Here is a 25,242-nt window from a genome sequence, read left to right as displayed (position 1 = left end):
CTTTTAAGAGTCCAGAGCACAATTCTCTCTCTCTCTCTCTCTCTCCACATAAAGCTGCTGACCTGAGGTCAGATCCATTACAAGTACAGTCTGAAGTTGTGCCAATGCAAAGCACTCCACCTGAAAGACTTTTGAAGGAAACATGGAGTTCTTGGCCGGATTAGGGTCAGGCATCGCGCCGGTTGAACACAAATGAGATCACCGTAATATCTCAACTGTTTCAATGAAAGCGAATGGAGAGTTTTGCTGAAGTCTACTGCCTCTCAGATGTTTTCCCTGGTAAAAAAAGACCACAGTAATCTTACTCATGTGTCCTCTAGATGCCAACAACGCTCAGAATGAAGTCTGCAATCCAAGTCAGAGATCTGGCACATTTCTCATCAAATCCTTCCATGATCAAATTGATCTGAGCTGCTATCCAGATTCATTTTATAGCTTTATATTCTCTCAGCGATGGTCTCAATCATGTGTATTTTTCTGGAAAGACATGTAAAAAAAAATATTGAAGTATAATCTTCCTCTGGAGTTTCAAACTTGTAAATGAAGCAAAGATTATCGAAATATGTTTTAAAAGAAAAATTTTTAATGTGTGACTCGCCATTTCTTTTAGAATTATTTGTGCAATTTACTAGCAATTTCTGAGAGAAAATTGCTGAAAGTAAATCCTCAGTGTAGGGATCTTTTCCATATTCTGGTAATTTCAGGGCAGCAAGAGGTTGAAAAGCTCCTCTCATTTGAGAAAATTGCAGAAGCAAATGAGAATATCATCAAATGGCTTGAACATTTGGAGAACATGAGATGAGAACCCGTAGTTCAAAACACCGGACCTAATAAATTGCTATTAATATCAAACTCCTCAAATAGCCCTTTTATATATCCAGTGTCAAAGACTAAAAGCCCCGTCCAGGGATTAACGCTGGTTTTCTGGAGGTTCAGAGAAAGAAACGAGGTCAAAACACGCAGCTCATCTACTTCCAGCTCATATAACTGTCCTCAGATCAGAAGGACGGAGCGTGCAAAAAGTCCAGCGGTTAGCGTGGCACAAGCGAAGCCATTTATCACCCGGTGCTCTAAGGTCTCGTGCCCGCCGGCCCGAAAACGAAATCATTAAAAGTTTAGTGCCAGATCCCCCGGGGATGAACGCAGGCAACAAACACTGAGATATTCCCGGGAGATTCCAGCGATGACGGCCATGTTTACTTACACTGCTGCATATAGCTCAACTAAAACCTCACGCCAGCAGAAAAACATTCTGATGCTGTACTCTTTATAACTATTTCATGCAAGGAAACTGAAAATATTTTTCACAGCATTCAAAAAACACTCATTTATAATAAATGAAAAGGTGTAAAACACGATGCCGTTCAAAGGCTTGGGGTCAATATGATTTTTTGTAAAGTTATTTAGAATTATTAATTATTCAGCAAGGATCCATTAAACGGATCAAAAGGGACGTAGAGATTAAAGTACATTAAAATATATATAAAAAAAGAAACAAAATACTTCACAATATTACACTGTAAAAACTAATCCTGTAAAAAAACAGTAAACTACTAGCAGCTGTGGTTGCCAGCATCATACCGTAAAAATACGGTGTGTTACTGTATTAAATGCTGTAATGCAATATGCTGTTAAAATACAGTTTTATAATGTAGCTGACAAAACGGTATAGCTGTTCATTTAAAAAAAAGTAACACACCGTATTTTTACGGTATGATGCTGGCAACTACAGCTTCCAGTAGTTTACTGTTTTTTTATAGGATTATTTTTTACAGTGATGTTGCAACTATAACTAACTTTATCGGGCCATAAAAAGTCACAGCTCGGTCACTCAGAAAGGATGTGTTAGTAAAGACATTTATAATGTTACAAAATTGGAAGATTTATATTGAAAATATAACATAACAGTTTTCAACACTAATAATATTCATAAATGTTTTTGAGCATCAAATCTTCATATTATACTGATTTCTGAAGGATCATGTGACACTGAAGACTGGAGTAGTGATGCTGAAAATTCAGCTTTGATCACCGGAATAAATTATATTTTTACAATAATACAAAAATAAAAAAATGTTTTAGTGCCTTTGTAAGCATAAGAGACCCCAAACTTTTGAACAGAAGTATATGATATATTTTTCTCTTTACTTTCTCCATACGGAATAAAACAAACCGACTTCAATAAAGAGTTAGATCTAACTTGAGGATTCTTCAGCAGGAATCGGGCTATTTCCATTTTTTAAATCACTTATTTAATAAATCAATGCTAAAAATCTAATTCTCTAAGCATTTTTCTTCTTCCTGAACCCTGTTGCACTCTTTATTTCTACTATGAACAAAATCACTCAACAGCAAATTTGCTACATTTCTAGGAACTATTTTTTTGGTAAACCTCAGTGCAAACTGCTGGTGCACTTACAAACATCTTGGAAAAGAACCAATAATAAATGATAGTGCATTCTATAAAAAGAAACAAGCACCAGAAAAAAAATTCAACTAGAATGACTGGAGTCTGATGGCTTAAAATCAATGGTCAATTCACTATAATGACAAAAAAACAATATAGTCAACAACTGAAAAGTTTCTGAAAGTGAGAGAAAGTCATCGTGCAAACCTTGACACTGTGATGTTTGCATGCAAATGCACCAATTAAAAGTAGTATCCAATTTGTGGATAACATGCAAAAGGCTTTCGACATGATTATACATGCTCCTATTCATAAGAAATTATTATGTAGAGAACAAATCGATGTGCTTACCGGATTGTCGGTCAACGGTAAAGAATCTCTCTCCGTCCAGGACGCTGTAAACTATCCGAGCGCTGCTTCCATAGGTCGGGTCATCAGCGTCCGAGGCCATCACCTTCATCACTGACGTCCCTGTGTTCAACACATCAATTGTTTTACGTTAGATTGGTGTTTCATCAAGTAAAACAACATTTTCATAGACCTCATTTCCATCAAGTTGTAAGCGTTTCCAGAGCATTTAGCAGTTCTTAAAGTCAATTTATGCAATGCATTTTCTGAGCCAATTGTGTGCATCTCAACAGCCTCCTGGCTCCCGATACAAAGCACATATTTACATTTAGTCACACGTTTTAACTAAAGCAAAGCCTGCAGCCTATAAAGCTTAATGGACCTTATTCCTGAGGGGGAAATGCAATCTTCTCGCACGAAAAGCCTGGAAAACGAAGACGGGAAGAAGATAAGGCACACAGAGTTTAAAGGAGGGGTGTTCAGCCTCATGTCATTCCAACCCTGTGCGATTCTCTCTCTTCGGTGGAACACAAAAGGAGAATTTTGCAGGAATCTCTACAAAGCTCTTTTATATACAACAATAGCTTATAGTGACCATGTCTGTCAAGCTACAAAAAGGACATAAAAGTCTTCTGAAGAGATGTGACACCTGTGTGAAAGGAACAGACTGAAATCTGGTTGGTATTCCCTGCACAAATCTGAATGTGGACGGAAATAAGATGTCAGAGTTTCACAGAGAGGAACGTCGTCAGTGAATAATGATTTATATTTAAAATTATCCAGTACGTCAGAAATTGAACGCTCATCCGGTGTAGACAGCGTCAGTCATTATAATGGCTTTTGACACGACACTCACATCCGGTGTATGCCAATGGCAGACTGAACGCCAGTGGGCGGGGCCTATGGTGTGACGATGTTCGTCGATGTATTGCTCTGGAGGCGGGCATATGCAAATGTATTTGTCTGTGTGACGTCACAGATCACGCAATTTCCAAAAAAGCAGTTTTTGGAGCTTGATTAAATAAAGCCAATGGCTATTTAAGTGAAAATAGCAACTATTCTATTAAAAAATAGCATATTTTCTTAGCGATGTCTTCTATTTACACTAAGTGCAAGTAGCAATAGATTCTATTTACACTGGGTGAAAATAGCGGTAGATTACATTCTCACTATGTAAAAATAGCAGTATTTATACTTATAAATAGTGGCAGATTTTACTGCACCTCACCTCACAACACCTTACGGTACGTTCACACGGGGCGTCAGCGTCAACGCTTCCCATTGACTTTGAATGGGTGACGTCAAGCGTTGCCGAAAAGGATTGTGGATCCGTCGGCGGCGCTTCACTGGCGTTGCTCGCGGCAGAAGTTGAGAATTTTTCAACTTCTGCCGCGAGCAACGCCAGTGAAGCGCCGCAGACGGAAGCGTCAGCCAATCAGGATCGCTCTATGCAAATACAGTAGCCAAGCGGCAGCCAATCACGTTCTTCACGTTCATCCTGTCATTCCTGTCTAATTTCATTGGCTGACGCTGCTATGACCATGGCGTCTGCCAAACTTCAGCCACGCCTTCCGTCAAGCGCTGACGCTGAAGCCCCGTGTGAACGTACCGTCAGTGTTGTTGTACATTAAACGGTATGCAATAATAACATAGAGTGTAAATTATTCTATTTATTGAAACTATTAAATGGATGCCGCCTTATTGGGACAATAAAGCCTTCCCTACACTAACTAGCCTGGCTCTACCAGACTCTCAACATTTCATTTGTACAGAGAGTCGGTCCTCTCTCCGTTGACCTAAGCGTTAACTTCCTTGAAGGCGGGTACTCTGTTGAAGTTTAAAACTATTGGATCTGCCCAGAGTCACTCTGGATCTGCCGTAACCAATCGCTAACGTTTGGTCGTGACGTATGACGACTCAAACTAGCGCACAACCTCAACGTCATCGTTCTCAGACACTCCCTTTGTTCGCTGACTGGACCGGTTAAAAATTGACCGGAGAAAACCCAAGAATACACCACAATCCCAGACGTAGTTCTGAAGGAAAATGAAAATTGAGCGGAAGTACGTAGGAGGGCGGAGCCAGGCTATACACTAACCCCTAACCGATAAACTTTTTTTGTTAAACTCTTTTTTTCCACTTTTCGAAAATGTTCTTAATTTTTATTGAAAATAAATGCCTTTCTGATCTGATATGTGATGGGAAAAGGGAGTAGAGTGAGTTCGGCAAAAGGCGGATTCGAACTCGGGTCGATTGGCGTCAAAACTTTCTGTCACACGCCTCACAGCTGCAGTATTGCTACTGTTGACAATCTAGCGAAATTTTGTCTGGCCCAACCAGTCGTTAGTGGGCGGAGTTAGAGTAAATAGACACTCCGTTAAATAAATACTTTGTTTATAATGAGGAGGACGTGTTAAGCTCTGAAACTTGCAGGATGTTTTACTGGTACAAAGACCTCTTTATGTAAACATTTCAAGGCAGATTTGAATTCTCTTGTCATGACCCCTTTAAAATGCTTTTTATACTGTAACATTATTTGGTAACACTTTATTTTGATAGTCCACTTTAGACCTTCTACTAACTATAAGTTACTTTGCAGCTACATGCCAACTAACTCTCATTAGAGGATTAGTATACTGTCTGCTTAATATCTGCTAACACTTTATTTAGTTGGTACCCCAACAGACCTTCTACTGACTATAAGTAACTTTGCAACTACACATCAACTTATTCTACTAACCCGAACCCTAACACCTAACCATAACCTTCCAGTCTACTGACAGTCTACTAATACTCTAATGAGAGTTAGTTGACATGTAGTTGAAAAGTTACTTATACTGTAGTAGAATGTCTAAAGTGGACTATCGAAATATAAAGTGTGACCCATTATTTTCAGCACACAGGTCTCAAAACATCAAGGTGAGTAAATGATGACAGAATATACATTTTTATTCTAATTATTCCTTTTAGAGACTCTTCAGTGCTCGGTGACTGCATATGTAGTGAAGAAACGGCGCTCAAGGACAACTCCAGTGCTTTTATTCAGGCCGATCGCTCTGCAGGTAATTGGTGACAGCTGGTGGTGTCCACTAAAGGTCATGGTTGCAGTCTCTCACGAAGGCCTGTCACGATACTGTCCGGCCATATAATAGGCCTATGCTAATTAGGTTAATTAACAGGAAGTGTCAAAATCTCGTTTGTCTTCAGTCACAAAAGCCGCCTCCCATGAGGGCTTACAGAAAAGGACAATGTTTTATCATTAAAGCTGACCACTTTTACCGAAGCCAAACACCCCGATCGGTATCAGTCTGATAGCTTTTCGCTTTCTCCAACCTTCCATCCGTTTCGTGGCGTGAACAGAAGCAAACATCAAACGCTCGGATAAAACTCGCAGGGTATTCTTATACATTTGCCTTTTTCTGTGTACGGACACTCTTTCAAGTTCAGTTTTGTTTATAGCACTCTATTTTGCCTAATGGGTCTGCGGAGGCAAAGCTATACCGCGAGGAAGATTTGCTGGTATATCAAGAAAAAAGTCTTTGCGTATCGCCATTCAGTACAACAAATAACTGCCAACCATTTTCAGAAAAAAAAAAAAAAAAAAACGCTTTCATTGCGATCTTCAAAAGATCACGGACGCCTACTCTGCTCTAGGATAACTTTGAAAACTGTTTGCATTGCATTAAAAAACCTGACTGTAAGATAGCATTCCTCTTGTTAACTGGGAGTTGAGATGCAGAAGCCATTTCCTTTCATGGGATTACTTACTTATCTTAATTTTCCACAGGTAATAATCAGCATGAGCTGTCCGACGGCCCTCCCTGAGTCTAGTAATGCCACTAGTGAAAAACGATATAAATGCAAATGCTATTTTATTGTGTTTACACTCAAACAGGATGAGCAAGCTCTAGCAATGTCTCTTATTAATGCACAGCCTCGGATTCACTAAGAGGTCATTAGATCTTGGTTTATGCGTCCTGCGGTGGCTCCTGGGAACGCATAAAAGGAAAACACACTTGAGAAGTTTGAGACATACACAATTATATTACTGGAAACTATTTACCAGCCGAAGAAAAAAAGCAGTCAACCTTGATGCATTAACAAAAGTGTGCATGATTTGATTTTTAACATGAACTCTAAAAAATAAAGGTTCTTTACCTTTAGTAAGTCCCTCTGCAGTCAATAATTGTATCCCTTTGATACAAAAATCCTGTGAAAATAATTTATTTATTCCTTAAAATAGCTTGAATGTAACTCTACACCCTTGGTTCATTTAGTATACGTGGATATATGAATATGCAAATTAGTCTCCACCTCCACTCACTCACAGCAGCTCGGACTGTAGTAAACGCTGCGGTTTTATACAGCCATATATGTTTGAACCAGAAACTGATTCAGAAGAAGGAGAGAAAGAGTGAATTATACAGGCTGGAAAACAAGAGCACCTTCAGTTGATACTGTAATAATATCATATTGACGAAATGGATTTGGCAAACACTCCTGTGCATATTTGTGTTTGCGCTCTGGAGAACATCAATGTTTCTATGTACCACATGTTTTTGCAGCAGTGAGCAATGTAGCCAATCACAGACATGTTTGTTGATCTCTTGAATGCAGTGACCAATCAGACGTGTTTAATTTAGTCAGAATCCACTCACGTTCTGCATGCTAGCGAATCCTCTCATTAACAAAGTGTAGGCATGATGTAAATAAGAGATTATTTGTGCAGTGTAGATTATTGATTATAATATAACTTTGTGAGAACTTTTAGTGATTGTAAAGGAAGCACGCTTTATAGGCTATAATCCATTCAGAATATGAATTAAATTCGACACATAACGGTAACTGATATGATACTGTTATCCTTTGGCTTGACGATATCAAACCGCTAATAATGTGTTGCTAATGTTACACAAACCAGATTTCCGTTCGCCTTCTCAGAGTCAGACAGCTCTCTTCTAAAAATCAGCATCCTTAAAATTGATAGAAAAAGCCCAGCCTCACACGTTAACCGGATTGGTTACATATTTATGACGGTAGGGAACAGGGGTGGTTTCAAAACCGTGTTTTTGAGACTGTGTTTGGTTCACTCTGCAGATTTAAGGAGAAAATACTCAGCAATGGTGTTGACTTATGAATCTGTACGTGGCTTGTTAAAGCATATTACACACACACACACACACACACACACACACACACACACACACACACACACACACACACACACACACACACACACACACACACACACACACACACTTTTCACATCCATGGCAACTTTTCAATGCATACAAGGTTTTTATAGTGAAAACAAGGTTCTTTCGATTTTTAAATGTTCTTCACGATAAAAAAAAGAGAAAAAGATTGCTTTAAAAACCGTTCTGAAAGGTTCTTTAGGGAACCAAAAACAGTTATTCCATGGCATCGTATAAAGTATAACATTACATCCAATACCATGGTACTGCCCTTTTTTGTAAGTGTGGTCTGCTTCATTTCCAAAACATTAAAGGTTTGAAGCCTGAGATAAGGAAAAGGCTGCTCTGGAGTGTAATAGTGTGTTTGTGCTCTCTGTGTGTTTTACCAAGTGCAAATATTGCTCCAGAAGTAGATGGAAGGGGGAAAAAGTGCATGTTTGCAACCCTTGATCCAGCTCTTCACAGTTATAACACACACACACACACACACACACACACACACACACACACACACACACACACACACACACACACACACACACACACACACACTCTATAGCCTATAGCATCCTGCAAGAGTGGGCTGGGAATTCAATATGTGCAACCTTTATTTATTATTTATTTATTCATTCATTCACTCACTTTTTTTTTTTACTGTTCTTCTAAAATAGCTTCAAAAGGACAGCAAAGCAAACACTAAGAAAGCTATATTCTAAAATAGCCTAACAAATGTCATGTGTGAGAGAAAAAAGATAAAAATACATGCAGTTTTAGCAACAGATTATTCTTTGCTATCGGTTAAAGATGCAGTAGAAATCCTTCATCATAGAGGAAACATTATTTTGCTCTTTGCTCAGAAGAAAAATAACTAGACAAGAGATCATTTATAGCCTCTGAAAAATGTGATGAGAAATATTTGAGTTCATGTTGAGACTTCTGACTCTTGCAGACTTTGGTATCTTGGTAAAAATGAGCAACGTTTGAAAAAATAGTCGAGATGAACCTCTAAAGTAGTGTTTTTCTCAGGAGAGCATTTGTATAGAGAATTTCTATATGAATACATCTACATCTGAAATACAGCTGTATTCATAAAGAAATGCTATTATGTTATATTACTAATTAGTGATGAACTAAATACTGTGATATGCATGTGTCTTTAATATGCTAAACTATTTATGCTAAACTAAAACTGTTACACAGTCATGAATATTTACAGCTCTCATCTGCAAAAATGTTTTCAATTACCCCTTTAATTTCTACAGTAAAATGAAATATGAAACATTAAATATGAGTAAAAGGGTGTTGAGAAATGTCAGGGTCTTATCTTGCCTCAAAAAAATAATACAAATGTAAAATTATATTTTGCAAAAAAAACAAAAAACTTATCGGTATTAAAAACAAGCTTCATTTGCTTTTGTGACATTATTTTCATCACAATTAAGCACATTAATCAGTCAATTGTCAGTAGCTGATTTAATTAGTATGCTGGTTTTAATTAAAACAAACATTGAGTCTTGGCAGGATGTTTTGTGTGTGTGTGACTGTATTACATTACAGTAACCCTAATCCTAAAACATGTCCTAACATAAAGTAATAAGCCACGAGAATCCGTGCTTTACAGTGACTTTACGCGAAGCGCTGCGGTGAAATCTGACCCGAACATTTCCCAGCGTGGTTCACTCCTTGACCAGCGAGTGTTTCTATGAGCAGGAGAGCGCTCAGCCCGAGGAAGTAATCACACGTACAGCACTGGAGTTCAGCAGACGTGCCCTTCACCCGCAGCATCCTCCACCTCTTGCTCATATTTGCAGAGCGACACGAGGTGTGTGTGTGTGGATTAAACAGGGCTTGTGTAGGGCAGGCCGGGCCGGATTGCTTTCCTCAGGTAGCGTCTCCACACATACAAGCCTGGCACAACCATGAAATATAGAACAAACAATGAGCTGATGTGGAGGCTCTCCATATGATTCCCACAGTGGACACCTCTGGTCAAGAGACTTATCTCAGGCTGGGAGTGAGATTAACCCGCTGGGTGATCTCTGATCGGATGTCATCTGTTTGAAAATCTACAATGCAGAAGGTTTGAGCTGTTCATAGAAGAGTCAGAGGAAGCATGAGCGCTCTGCCATTGCAAAAGCAGAGTAAATAGCCAATGAAAAATGCATACGCAAAGAAATGACCTCTAAAGTAAAATTAAATTGAATGTGCTCGGCCTTATGGAAGACTGCGTGGGAAGCTACTGCCTCCTCGTCCCTCACCGACGGTAGGATTTATGCATAAATGCACTACTTGAGTCATCCCTGCTATATGCATTTACATGTAGCCATATATATCTTAAAATATTGGATGAAATATTAAACTCATGTAATTTAGTCATCAACGTTTGCATTGAAAACCTGACACATTTTTAAAAGTCAGTAAATGCAGGGTAATATTGTGCTAGAAAATTCAAATGACAAAAAAAAAAAATTATAGTCTTAAAATAGACTTAATTTCCATTGTAACAGTGCATTTTCAGTCAAGCACATTAATCACCCAATTGTCAATAGCGGATTTAATTATTATGCATTAGTTTGTTGGTTTTAATATAACAAAACAAACAAACAAAAAAATATATATATGTGTTTTATCAATATATATAATGTGTATAACAATATATATAATGTGTATAACCATATATACTGTAATGTGGTTATTATTTCAATAAAAGAACTAAGCAGTAAGTCATAAGAGGCTGTGCATTACAGTGACTTTACATTAACAAACATTTTTTTACAGGAATATATATTTTTTCAGTATTTTATCGAAATGTTTCAAACATTACTTTTGTAAAATTCCAGTTTATTGCTGACATCATCCCCTAATAAGTGACAATTTCTGAGAAATCAACTGCATTCATCAGGAAGCATCAATGGATTTGATGGATTAGTTGGTTTGTATCTCTCTAAAACCTTCCATCCTGATAGATAAAATAACAGAAATCTGTACAATACTTCATTAATAAAATAAGAAAGTTAATTTGACATCCTCATGTAATCTAACTATCAATCCCTCACTGAGCATCTTAAGCTCTTGCCATCGTGCGAATAATTAGTAAAGTTATAATTAGTAAAGTTGAAGTTTCCGAGCATGACCAGAGCGTTTTTATAGTAAAACTTCCTCGAATGAACACACACGCATATTCATAAAAGCTAAAGAGTTCAAAAGGCACTGCATAACAGCAATGACCCACTTAATGGTGTCAAGAAAGTGTGTTTGAGTCTGCCAGCCGCGCACCGGGTGAAGAAGACGGAGCAGATGGCCAGGAGAGGTTAGCTCATGCAAGACCAGAGACTGACAGCTATTTAAGAGCTCCAGTCGTAAAGGAGATTTGTGCTAGTGCGCTAAAGCAGTCGGCCCCGCGCGCTCACTTTCTCCTCTATTTAACCCTGTCAGAGTCGCTCGCACACAACGCCCCCAAATCACTCTGCATTATCAATCGTTTAGTGCTCCCATAAAAGCCAAAGTGTTTTCACATGAAAAGTTATTCCTCTCAACACTTGATTCACTTTTCATTCGCCCACCTAAAAATAAAGAACACGGGCTTAGATTTGACTAACGGCTGAAAAAATAGAAAGCGGTGGGTAATGTTGTGTTGTAAAAGTCAATGGCCCGCAACCGTGATCCTCGAGGAAGTCCCGCAAGGATTTACATGGGATATATTTCATCCACAAAGTCGTACTTAAAAAGTCCCTATCCAGGATGTTTTATAGGACGACTATGCATATTCTTGCAACCATCACTGTTGCTATTGTGCTCCAGACTTGCACTGGGAGCATTTTATTCAGTAAATGCTTCTGAGTAATGCATGATACAACTGTTTAAAAAGCGTTAAAAAAAAGATGGCATGCGTAAAATAGTTAACTAAATATTCAGCAAAGATCCATTAAACGGATCAAAAGGGCAGTAGAGATTAAAATATATTAAAATAGAAAACCGTTGTAAAAAATACTTCACAGTATTACACTGTAAAAACTAATCCTGTAAAAAACAGTAAACTACTGGCAGCTGTGGTTGCCAGCATCATACCGTAAAAATACGGTGTTACCGTTTTAAATGCTGTAATGCAATATGCTGTTAAAATACATTTTTATAATGTAGCTGACAAAATGGTATTTAGCTGTTCATTTCAAAAACAGTAACACACCGTATTTTTACAGTATGATGCAACCACAGCTGCCAGTAGTTTACTGTTTTTTATAGGATTATTTTTTACAGTGAACTGTTGCAACTATAACTAATTTTATCGGGCCATAAAAAGTCACAGCTTTTCAAAAGTTTCGGTCACTCAGAAAGGATTTGTTAGTAAAGACATTTATAATGTAAAAAAATTGGAAGATTTATATTGAAAATATAACATAACCGTTTTCAACATTGATAATATTCGTAAATGTTTCTTGAGCATCAAATCATCATATTATACTGATTTCTGAAGGATCATGTGACACTGAAGACTGGAGTAATGATAATAAATTAAATTTTTACAATAATACAATAAAAATAATTTTATGGCAAAAAGATGCGTAAAATAATTAACTAAATATTTTTAAGGGATTCGCCCATGAACATTCTGTTAAATAAATGAATGACAGAGTTGTAATGCTGTGGTGAATTATTTCTTTCAGAAGAGATAAAAAATCAGAAGATAAAAAATCAGAAGAAAAAAGTCTGAAGTTTATGGCATCAAAAGCCACAGACTGCCGATGGATTGAGGCAGAAATCATCCGACCGCAGCAAATCTCCAAATCTAAGCACACTTAACACGTGCAGAGGGGGATTAGACATTAATCCCATTTTATTCAATTTAACACTGAGTAAAAGCAGATTCATTTTCATTTTGAATATTTAAAGTCAATCTGTTTAAAATAGACCAGAACGCCCCATTTCTCCTCTCGCCCCTTCTCAGAATGTGAAGCGCTTGCAGCTGTGAAGTACCTAATATCTGGCACATCTTCTTCAGCGAATCCTTTACACACGGTGAGCTTTTTTCTAGTTTCTAGCACTTTATTAAAAAGTGAAGCATCCAAATTTACAGCAGCCATGGTTCGAAGACTAATTTTCCCATTCGTTTTCTCCACAGGAATCCATCATTAAATTCAATGGAATTCAATGACACCCGGAGGCTATTTTTGGTAATACGCCTAAACAAAATCTCATGGGAACTTCAATTTTTGTGATATCAACTTCAAATTTGGAACACAACTTGGCTAGATTTTAGCTTTGATTGTATAGTAATTTTATAGTAAAAACTATTTTGTAAAATATATATTTTATATAAAAGAAAAATATTAAATACATTATATTTGATTTAATGTAAATTTAAACTTCCATAACTTTTTCATACTTTACTTTTATGAAGTGGTTTCACTTCAGCAATAATCTGCTAATTTTTCCCTTTAACACAAGACCAAACTTAGGTCTATACCTGAGCATTCTTGAATTACAACCATTTAAGCTTGAATAGTGCATTTTAATGTCCATTCTCAAAAAGGGGGTGACAGCTAAAGGGTTAAAGATTTCAAAACCAAACAATCCAGGCTTTGATTTGATCTGTAAACTTTGAAATCAACTACTCCTCTCGTGATGTGTTGCAAAATTATGTAATCGGATCAAAAACTCTCATGCAATATAAACATATTGACTTGAACTATCCCCTTCCTAATGCACTTTAGAAAACCTCGGTGTGTTTTCGTGCATTAGATGCCGTGACTCCTCTAGAGAAGATGAGCAGTGTCAGTCAAAGCACATCAAATCAGCTTGGACGTCAAAATGCCGGAGTTCAAACCCAGTGACATAACCTTTCCATCAGCGGTCCAGCGCATCAATCACATCTTTCCACCACAACCATCCATCATGCAGCACTTTTGTCACATGGAGGCATTTTAACCAGAGATCGAGATGTACAATAAGACCGCATGTCACACACATGTTCCTTCAATCACAGGTAAGGATATTCATGATGTTCGGGATCATTATAAAGCAGCACTGATGCAGGACTAAAGAATTGCCCAAAACTTTGACACTGTTCTTCCGCTGCCTTGTGAGCGCTGTCTGGAAATGCAAATCTCTTTTGAATATGATGGTGCCGCCAGCTTTGTGTGTCTATTATCTGACACTGTCAGAAACCAGATTGGTGAATCATTCAAACAATCCCTCTAAAACTATAGTAAGACATCTGTTGCACAACTCGTACAAGCATCATATTATTTTTGCATGCATCCGAGGAGTTTTGAAACTGTGGGGAAAGCATTGCTGAAGCTTAAATATTTAAAGTGTTACTTTGGCTCGCACAACTCGAGAAAGGGAAGAGATGCATTTGGTTTAATTATTCACTGTTCGCTTTACTCAAAACAAACAAGAGTCAGAGTTTTCAAAAGTCAGAAATCCTGAGCTGCTTAAAAACTAAATATTGAGGGAAAATATCTGTCTTGTTGATTTTGGATTAAATATTATTGAAATAAATATTAATTTAAATCTTTTTGAAAGAAGTCTGGTCTCCAAGGCTGCATTTATTTGATAAAATTACAGGAAAAAACAGTAATATTGTGAAATATTATTATAATTTAAAGTAACTGTTTGTGTTTTCTATGTGAATATATTATATAGTGTAATTTATTCCTGTGATTAAAGCTGAATTTCCAGTCTTCAGTGTCACATGATCCTTCAGAAATCATTCTAATATGATGATTTGCTGCTCAAGAAACAGCAAATTGCCAAATATAAATACTAACATATAAGCAATATAATCCTTATAAGCAGACAAAGCATCCTTTAAGCAAACATAAGCAGAATGCAGAGTTCATAAACCATTTTTTGTTGTCGGGTGCAAACAAACAAAGACAAAAGATCAACATCCTCTATAGTGATTCCAGACTAATGTGATTAGCAGGCAGCGTGAGAGAGAGAGGGGTGTGTGTGTGTGTGTGTGTGTGTGTGTGTGTGTGTGTGTGTGTGTGTGTGTGTGTGTGTGTGTGTGTGTGTGTGTGTGTGTGTGTGTGTGTGTGTGTGTGTTTTGTCCCTCTCTACCGGCTCATCAGTGGGTTAGCCAACATGAAGCATCTATAGTGTGTGAATAATATGCAAACAAATGCGACTTGGCTTCAACAGCACGCTAAAGGCCATGCATATCAGCGAAGCCACTGGAGAGAGAAAGACGGGAAGAAAGAGAGGCAGAAAATGACAAAGGCGGTAAGTGAAAATGAATATGCCCGGGGCTTGTCCGTGATTACTTTTTTTATGATTATTGCTGAATTCTCTTTGCCGGAGTGGTAAGACGGCGCTCGAGCTTATTAGATCAGTTGTTCACACATCTACGGGGCGAGTTTGCTGGAAAGCGACTACATGTGGTTAAATTATCTCTGTCTGCTGTGTGACAATTAGCCCCATTACCTTCCACCACACGTTAGCTGGTCGCTTAAAGCTTTCTGGCTGGAAAATTACACAAGCTCTTCATGTCAGATCAAGGGGACTAGTGGAGTTTAAAGGGCACCTATTATGCAAAATTCACTTTTACATGGCGTTTGAACATAAATGTGTGTTGGGAGTGTGTGTACACAACCACCCTATAATGATAAAAATCAACCCAGTGCTTGTTTTATAATCCCCATAAATCATAAGCAGAACAAGCCGTTCTCAGATTTGGGGCAATGTGACGTAGATTTGCACAAGCCCCGCCCACGACTGTTGATTGACACTGCAGTTTGAGCGTAGGCCCGCCCTGAGTGAGCTGGACACAGTCCGCCAATCTCTTCTGAAGCGATTGAGGTGTTTTGTTGTTGGATGTAAGAATGAACATAGCAGTCTTCTTTTACTCTCGCTGTTACTCGAGGATGGGTCAGTAACTGTTCCTGATCAAGCTTACAGTGTCCGGAGCGACAGGCCTAACGCCACTGATCACGGCAGAAATTAAAGTGAGAGCGAGCACTTTATGACAGCTCATCGAGACGTTTTACGGATTTAAAGTTTACCAGTTTTTTTAGGCACCCCCTGAAAAGGTGTGTATATTTGTTTACTGTTAGTTGTAACAAGTGTTTTGTGTACTTCGCTGTGTAGGGAAGGGAGAGAGAGAGTTTATGGATAATACTTTAATGCGCATGTCTGAAGGTCCGAAAATACATTTCCTATTTGTGATCCGGTGGCTCTGAATTGTCAAAACGCAAAAACGCAGAAAATCGAACCTGATCCGAATTTTTTGATGAAGGAGGAAAGTTTTGCAGGCAGTGTGCAAACGTGCAAAAGTTTCGGACTCAGGGCCCTATCTTGCACCCAGCGCAATTGACTTTGTACGCCGACGCATGTATCATTCCCATTTTGCACCCGCGCACAGCGGACTTTTCCCTCCACAGACGCATGTCGCTAAATTAGGGAATGAACTTGCGCTAAAAGACTGCGAAATCACCGTTGTCATGATGTGAGTTGCGTGCGCCGGGCACACCCGCCGTTATAATAGCAATCCGCCGTTATAATAGCAATCCGCCGTTATAATAGCAATCCACCGTTATAATAGCAATCCGCCGTTATAATAGCAATCCGCCGTTATAATAGCAATCCGCCGTTATAATAGCGATCCGCCGTTATAATAGCAATCCGCCGTTATAATAGCAATCCGCCGTTATAATAGCAATCCGCCGTTATAATAGCAATCCGCCGTTATAATAGCAATCCGCCGTTATAATAGCAATCCGCCGTTATAATAGCGATCCGCCGTTATAATAGCGATCCGCCGTTATAATAGCGATCCACCGTTATAATAGCGATCCGCCGTTATAATAGCGATCCGCCGTTATAATAGCAATCCGCCGTTATAATAGCAATCCGCCGTTATAATAGCAATCCGCCGTTATAATAGCAATCCGCCGTTATAATAGCGATCCGCCGTTATAATAGCAATCCGCCGTTATAATAGCAATCCGCCGTTATAATAGCAATCCGCCGTTATAATAGCAATCCGCCGTTATAATAGCAATCCGCCGTTATAATAGCAATCCGCCGTTATAATAGCAATCCGCCGTTATAATAGCGATCCGCCGTTATAATAGCAATCCGCCGTTATAATAGCAATCCGCCGTTATAATAGCGATCCGCCGTTATAATAGCAATCCGCCGTTATAATAGCAATCCGCCGTTATAATAGCAATCCGCCGTTATAATAGCAATCCGCCGTTATAATAGCGATCCGCCGTTATAATAGCAATCCGCCGTTATAATAGCAATCCGCCGTGGAACAAGCGCGCCGGCTCTCAAAGGGAATGTGAGAGGACGCTCTGATTGGTTTATTTCACGTTATGCCCAAACCACACATATGAGTAATGAAGCGACTTCAGACCAACCCCTTTTAGATTTGCGTCGGGCGCAAGAGTCGTTTATCCCGCCGGTATAATAGCAACAGCGCCGGGATCCGCCCACAGAGTTACTTGCGTTTCACGTTTGATATTGCGTTTCAGATCATTAAAATAGGGCCCTTAATGTATACATTTCATATAAAATATATAAAATAATAAACCATTATTTTGCTAACAAGCAAGGTAACTCCACTATTATCTATATGATATTGTTTGACACAGCTTCAGAAGATATTAGCTTATATTTGTATGTACAATAAGATATTTATATAAGCTCTTTGTAACTTATTATGAACTAATTTTTCATGCACCTAAATGAAAATGGTCAGTCGAGTCGAGTAACACTGACCTTATTCCTGAGGCTCTAACAATACCCATTAGAGCCGGTTCTGTACAGGACCACAAACATAAGCAGAAAACTAACAGGAAATGCTTGACTAAGCAGAGCCGTTATTTCATTACACTCGCTGCTGTTCAATGTATAAAACATGAAGTCCACACTTCTTTAATGTATAATTTGACTGAAAGGTGGAGAACCCTACAGGGAATGAAGGACTCTCACTCTCTCTCTCTCTCTCTCTCTCTCTCTCTCTCTCTCTCTCTCTCTCTCTCTCTCTCTCTCTCTCTCTCTCTCTCTCTCTCTCTCTCTCTCTCTCTTCTGCCACCGATGTGCTGAGGAAGCAGGAATTAATTTCAATCAGGAAGTTCACAGCCGTGCAGCGCTGCAGTGATTACATTATTGTAACCTGCATTTAAGAATATTTTATATCCACAAACACACACACAAGAGCTTTGAGGCACAGCTGACACAAAACACACTGGAAGTATTACAAAATACAGTGCCAGTTCATGCACAGTATGGCAATACCGTGGTACTTTCACATGTGCATGTACATTTATATACTTACAAAAGTACTATGGTACTGCCATGGTACTTTTTGGTACAGTAGGCTATAGATGCCCACATTGCAAAAGCAAGAATTGACTATTGTTTCTTTGTTGTTGTTTTGGACACACACACACCATGTCAACTTTAAAATGCTCAGCGAGAATCTGTTGAACGTGTGTCTGCTCTGAAAGAGAAAACGCCTCTTTATTGAGCCTTGTGCAACAGCGCTGAGGATGCAAAACATACTTGCATTCATGCAAAACTGCATTATGAATTGTGATCTGAACCATGAATGGAAACCATAAAAAGCAACATTGCTTGAAATAAAATGAACTAGAACTCAAAACATATAATTTTCATATAGTTGAAGTTACTGAAGTACCAAAATAACTAAAATTAAATAATCTACAATCTAAAACTTAATAGAAAAATATATAGAAATATTAAAAAAACAAACTAAACAAAATTACTAAATCTTTAAATTAAATTAAAATAAGTATTAATTTAAGTATTTTTTTTGTTAATATAAATTAAAACGTTTATTCAATAAGGATGCCTTAAATTGATCAAAAGTGGCAGTAAATGTTACAAAAGATTTTGAATGTTTCAAAATATTTATATTTTAAATAAATGCTGTTCTTTTGAACTTTCTATTCATCCAAAACAAAACAACAACAAAAATCACTGATTCCAAAAAAAAAACAAAAAAACTTTTTTCAATATTGATAATAACAATAACCATTATTAATAATTGAGCACTGAAAATGACTGATAATAATTAAACACTAACTTATCATAGAAGGATTTCTGAGGGATCATGTGACACTGAAGACTGGAGTAATGATGCTGAAAATTCAGCTTTGATCACAGGAATAAATTACATTTTACTATTCACATAGAAAACAGTTATTTTAAGTTGTAATAATGTTTTTACTGTATGTGTACTGTATTTGATCAAATAGCCTTCAGGAGCAGAAAATATTTATTTCAAAAATCTTTAAATCTATAAAATGATTCCAAACTCAGATACCATCATTTAAAAAGCAACAGTTCCGCATATGAATCCAGTGTAACGCGTATCTCACCAATAGGAGAGAGTTCAGCCACACTCCCGATGTAGGGACCTTCCAGAAACTTGGGCTCGCTGTCGTTGATGTCCTGGACTTTGATGACGAACTCGGACTCGGGTTCAAGCGGCCCGTCAGTCAGACGGTCTCGAGCCTGAGCTCGCAGGGTGTAGAAGGTCTTCTCCTCGCGGTCTAATCTCTCCGTGGCGTGGATGTCACCGGTGACCTCGTCTATGATGAATATAGAGCCCGCTCCCTCTCCAGAGATAGTGTACTTAATAGAGCCGTCCCCTTCATCCGAGTCGGAATGGATCTGTGGATTAAAGCACAGAGGACACGTCCTGAGTGTGGGTGGAGTGCTGTTGTTCAAGGGAACGATCCGAAACACTCAAACACTGAACCGCCATTTGAATTGGAATAGCGAGGAAAGACGTTTACTGAATTACAATCCAAAGAAAGGAAACACTTGTGGGAATTTCAGTAGACAAACTCAAGATGCAAAACATGAAGAAAAAAAATCTTATTAATATCTGACATATTTTATGTATTTACTTTCTCTGTAATTTGGATGGATGGATGGATGGATGGATGGATGGATGGATGGATGGATGGATGGATGGATGGATGGATGGATGGATGGATGGATGGATGGATGGATGGATGGATGGTTGGATGGATGGATGGTTGGATGGATGGATGACATACAGAAATATAGAGGATGGATGGATGGATGGATGGATGGATGGATGGATGGATGACAGACAGAAATACAGAGGATGGATGGATGGATGGATGGATGGATGGATGGATGGATGGATGGATAGATGACAGAAATACAGAGGATGGATGGATGGATGGATGGATGGTTGGATGAATGACAGACAGAAATACAGAGGATGGATGGATGGATGGTTGGATGGATGGATGAATGACAGACAGAAATACAGAGGATGGATGGTTGGATGGTTGGATGGATGGATGAATGACAGACAGAAATACAGAGGATGGATGGATGGATGGATGGATGGATGGATGGATGGATGGATGGATGGATGACAGACAGAAATACAGAGGATGGATGGATGGATGGATGGATGGTTGGATGGATGGATGAATAACAGACAGAAATACAGAGGATGGATGGATGGATGGATGGATGGATGGATGGATGGTTGGATGGATGACAGAAATACAGAGGATGGATGGATGGATGGATGGATGGATGGATGGATGGATGGATGGATGGATGGATGGATGACAAACAGAAATACAGAGGATGGATGGATGGATGGATGACAGACAGAAATACAGAGGATGGATGTATGGATGAATGGATGGATAGATGACAGAAACACAGAGGATGGATAGATAGATGGATAGATAGATGGATGGAAATATGAAATATATTAATATAGCTATATTTTTATTCATTACATTATTATTATTAATAAAATAGACATACTAATGAAAGAATAAATTGAGCATTGAGCATAAGAAAATGTGCTCTACTTCCATCATAAAACTATAGGACATGTTTTAAATATTAGGAATAGTTCATTTTATTTTATTTAATACTTTATTTTTATTCAATTTAATGAATATTGTACTCTATAATAAAATATTATAATATTTTGCAATAATTAATATATCAATTAAATGAAAATGTCAATTTAAAACATTGCATATTAAGGTATAATGTTTTTAGAAATAAATAAATAAATTATCTTAGAATATACTGTATTATTAAATGTGCATTAGGCAAACAGTAAAACTACATAAAATGTCATGTTTACAAACACTCGTTTACTGTTCAAAATAAAATAAAGAATGCTGAGTGAACGAGTGAATGTTTGAGAACACATTATATCCATGTGTAAAATACAGTGCTTCCATGTGTACTGTTGCCGGATCTGCCTCGTGAGTTCATCAGTATGGAGAGTTGCCATGTTGAAAGGCATAATTCCCAGTTCTCCATCCTCTCTTTCCACACTGACGGCTCCTCTAGTTGTGCTGAAGCCTCTTGGCATCTCAGTGAGTCATTACTATGGCAACAGATGTACGGAAGACATACCGCATAATATTGACTACAAAGTCTGAGCAAATGCATTTCATCATTTACAAAATAATCTGGGAAGAGCCAGTCCTAAAAATGTTACGAAAGTCAAAAAAACAAATACCCTTGTTCCCGGTTCCCAATGATTCATCTGAGCACATCAGCGTTGTTCACAACCCATTGAGAACGCCAATCAATTCTAATTCAATTTTTAACTAGAAATGCAAAGTTTGTCAAGATAAACTTGTTTGAAAAGAGAGAGAGAGAAAGACAACACGACAAACTCATGATGCATAAATTCAAGTCCGTACATCCCTGTTTATTCCCTATTAAACATCCTATTTCACACTAAAATATCACATTACAGAGTGAAATGGGTTGCGAACACCACTTTAACTGGCTAATTGTGTGGTTCAGTTCACGCTCTAATGCCATATAAGTTTGTTTAAGTGTATTTCACCCAAGTAATGACTTTTTGTTGGACGATAACAATCTTTTTCTATGGATCAGTAATGATGGCAGTCAGTTCAGGAATCTGCTTTGGGGAGGAGACACAGCCAGCCGGAGGATCATTATATTTAAAGAGAGACGTATTTCTAAACCCAGGCCTGCAAGTGCCGTTTGGAGCCATCATGGGGTCCAACAAACAAACAAAAAGGAAGAAATCACCTTTACATTTCATTTCATTCTCAGAGAGGTTTTAACTGTCCTGCTAAAGCTAAAGCAGATCAAACCAGCAACAAATATTTTCTTTTCTTTTTTTAGTGCAGATGATGATATTTATACAGCCAAAAAGTAAGATGAACTTCAGATAGTGTGTAATGTAAATCAATGAGGTCTTAATAACATTATAGCAAACTACTTACAGTACATAAAATGCATCTTAATATCAGTCGTCACTCTATATGTCTAAGTTGATATTTAAATGCTTAGTTTTATGATCAAAGCTCTGTAGTTTTGAAACTTACAATGCAATGATGATTGAGAGATGAACAAATAATCTTCCTCAAAAGCCTGATGATCATATTGGGAAAAAAAAATGATGCATGGATAATCAAGCTGGACCGAAGTTGCTTCAGTGAGTGTTCATCTTCTTCAACAATGTAGAAATGATTCTTACATTTACTTTATAAGATTTCACAGCAAAAAGCCAGTGAGGCACGAGCTGACGGTGGGCGTTTTGACTAAAAGCCTTTTTTAAAGTATAAAGATGACCGAAGGCATGTGGATTAAGCTGTTGTTTCTCAGTAAAGGTTTGAGGAGATCAAGAGATGCAGGGGTATCTGCAGTGTTGTAATGCTCCGTCGACTGGATCATTGTGGCTTTTCTTCAGCTTCAGTCTCTGTGTCCCATTATAATGTGCCTCTGTAGCCTGGCACAATCTCCAAAACACCAGTGGACAGAGCGAAATCACCCTCTCCATCATCAGCGTGTTAAATATTTGATCAAGCCTTAATTAAATAGCAGCTTCTATCACCCCCGTGGGGATTTTCATTAGGTATTTGTCGTAAAACATGGGAATAACGCAAGCCGGCCTTCAATATTGCATTCTTTCCCCATTTCAAGTCCTCCCTCGGTCGAATAAAACATGCACTTGAAACTATCCTCTTTTTTGGCGTATCAATATTTCAGCAGTAATAAAAAAAAAAAACTCTCTAACAGGAAGACAAAGAAAGCTGGGCAATATCTCAAGAGCCGGAGCTGGAGGATGAAAAAATATTTCTCCCTGTCTGTTCACAGTTTGATCAAAGAACGGGAACACGGCGCGTTCCTGCAGTCTTTTGTGTGCATTAGCGCATATGGAGATCACATGATCAGCATCACATCTGTTCCCCCAATTATGAGCATAACAATAATACGACAGAACTGTCCTGGATTTCCTCTGACTCTGCTGCTTTCCCTAATGAAATGAGAAAGCACAATAAACATGCCACAGCAGGAGTGAAGAGCATCTTTCACCTGACAAACGATGTTATTGGCGGATGGCAGACGTGAAGCGGTTCTTAATCTGCGCTCAGACTGACTGTCTGCTTGCTCTCACATCACACCGCGGTAAACGGTGCGACCGGGGCGACCGGGCTCTCGTCTGAGCAGGAGACGTCAAAGCACAGGTCATGTGGAGGTCTTATCCTCTTTAGCTACCTTTCGGCCTAAAATATATCAACTCTTTTCATCGGTGGCCATTCACAATATTGATTAAACTGCCTTCATTACTTAGTCTTCAACTAAATAGCATCACTTTGCAGCCCTCGAGCCTGAGCAAGACCGCTATCTAAAGAGCTTTTCATAAAACTGGTGAGCTTCTCTGCTGTCGACAGGCCACATATTCTTTCTAATATTCTTTAATCATTCTTTCTAATTCTCATATTAGGCTCTTTCTAACTGAGATCAGTGACTGATTTGGAGCACTACAGGGAACAACTCACAATTAGCATGACACAAAGTAGACGACTCAAAACAGATCCTGACATTGATTGCAAAAGAGTTTATGATTTTAATGTTGCTAAACTAACTGTGCTCTAGAAAATGTAAAAATACACCTGCATATTAACCCTGTAAAATCTGACTTTTGAAATATTAGTCAGAAATAAATGTAATTTTTTGGAAAGTTTATTGAACCTTTAGACAAAGTTTTTGTTCAGTATCATATTTGATGCATCAGGCTTTTATTTTATTCATAGGCACAAACTGAGTAAAAATGCAATTTAGTGTAGATGATGATATTTATATGGCCAAAAGTATATTGTAATGTAAATAAATGGCATCTGTGTAACAAGTGTTGCAGACTTCTTACATAAAATGCTTATAAATATCAGTTGTCATTAGATAATACACTTAAATGCTTAGTTTATGATCAGAGCTCTGTAGTTATAAAGGTATAACATATAAAGCAATGCAATGCAATGATAATTGAGAGATGAACAAATAAACATTCCTCAAAATCCTCATATTTGATAATCACATGATTTTTCAACAACAACAAAAAATGTTTATGTTTGTATATATTACTGTAATTAAAGCTATGCTTCAGTCCAGTAAGTGTTCATCTTGAAATATTACGAACAATATAATTACGTTTACTTTATTAAAATTAGCAAAGATTTCAGATCAAAAGGTTTTCATTATCAATCGCCACCGGCCTCGTGTCGTTCTCTCACAGCTCTCGTCCTGCTAGCCACAGTGTGCAACAGGTTTATCAGCAGTTTTCATCACGTCGATCATCTAGAAGCCTTAGATATTTGTGTATTAAATATGATCAAGTCAAATCTCACCAGACACTGCCGATTTAAACTGGGTAAACCAAGACAGGAAAAGACTACCATGGACAAACAGTCGGAGGCTGAGTTGGTATTTTAGTGGTGTTGCTGCCATGAAGTGGCTGACGGAGCAGTGGAGCTCCAGGCTGTGTGACCCGCCACCTCTCGGGTCACAACACTAACAAAGCAGACCTGTTAGCTGGCAGTCGCAGTGAAGGAGGCGAGCCGACACTCCAGATATCTCACCTCTGATGAGCGCCGAGGCAAGAGAAGACTGCAGTGCACACGGATCGTGACACCAGCGGCACGGCCAAATGTGAAGAAATGAGACGTGCAGGTCAGAAAGTCAAACTATAGGACTACTGCTGTGCTGGAATATGTTTTGAAGAATTTAAATGCATCTTGGGTTGCACTGAGCTCTGCAATGGGAGCAAATATTTTATTTAGCATGAATGTTTCATAAACACTCTACCGTTCAAAAGTGTGGGTTTGATACGATTTTATGTTTTTGAAAGAAGTCTCTTATGTGAATTTATTTGATTAAAAAAATACAGAAATATTATTACAATTTAAAATATTGGAAAATGTAATGTATTTCTGTAATCAAAGCTGAATTTTCAGCATCATTACTCCAGTCTCCAGAGTC

At 38.2% G+C, this 25,242-nt stretch overlaps 1 protein-coding gene across 2 annotated transcripts in view; it reads right to left on the bottom strand.

The window, feature by feature from the left end:
- The window catches only part of cdh22 (cadherin 22), a 198,134-nt gene that overhangs the window by 71,668 nt on the left and 101,224 nt on the right, over positions 1-25,242 (bottom strand). For both annotated transcript variants that reach the window (XM_079628761.1, XM_079628762.1), the window contains 2 exons: positions 19,305-19,599; positions 2,759-2,878 (listed from right to left, as the gene is read on the bottom strand). In XM_079628761.1, the coding sequence (XP_079484887.1) occupies positions 2,759-2,878; positions 19,305-19,599 (415 nt within the window). The remainder of the gene's footprint in view (positions 1-2,758; positions 2,879-19,304; positions 19,600-25,242) is intronic.

Source organism: Phoxinus phoxinus (genome assembly GCF_949152265.1).
Source record: "Phoxinus phoxinus genome assembly, chromosome: 11".
NCBI classification, from domain to species: Eukaryota; Metazoa; Chordata; class Actinopteri; order Cypriniformes; family Leuciscidae; genus Phoxinus; species Phoxinus phoxinus.
The sequence above is the reverse complement of the archived record's forward strand: the minus strand, read 5'-3'. Positions and strand labels throughout refer to the sequence as shown.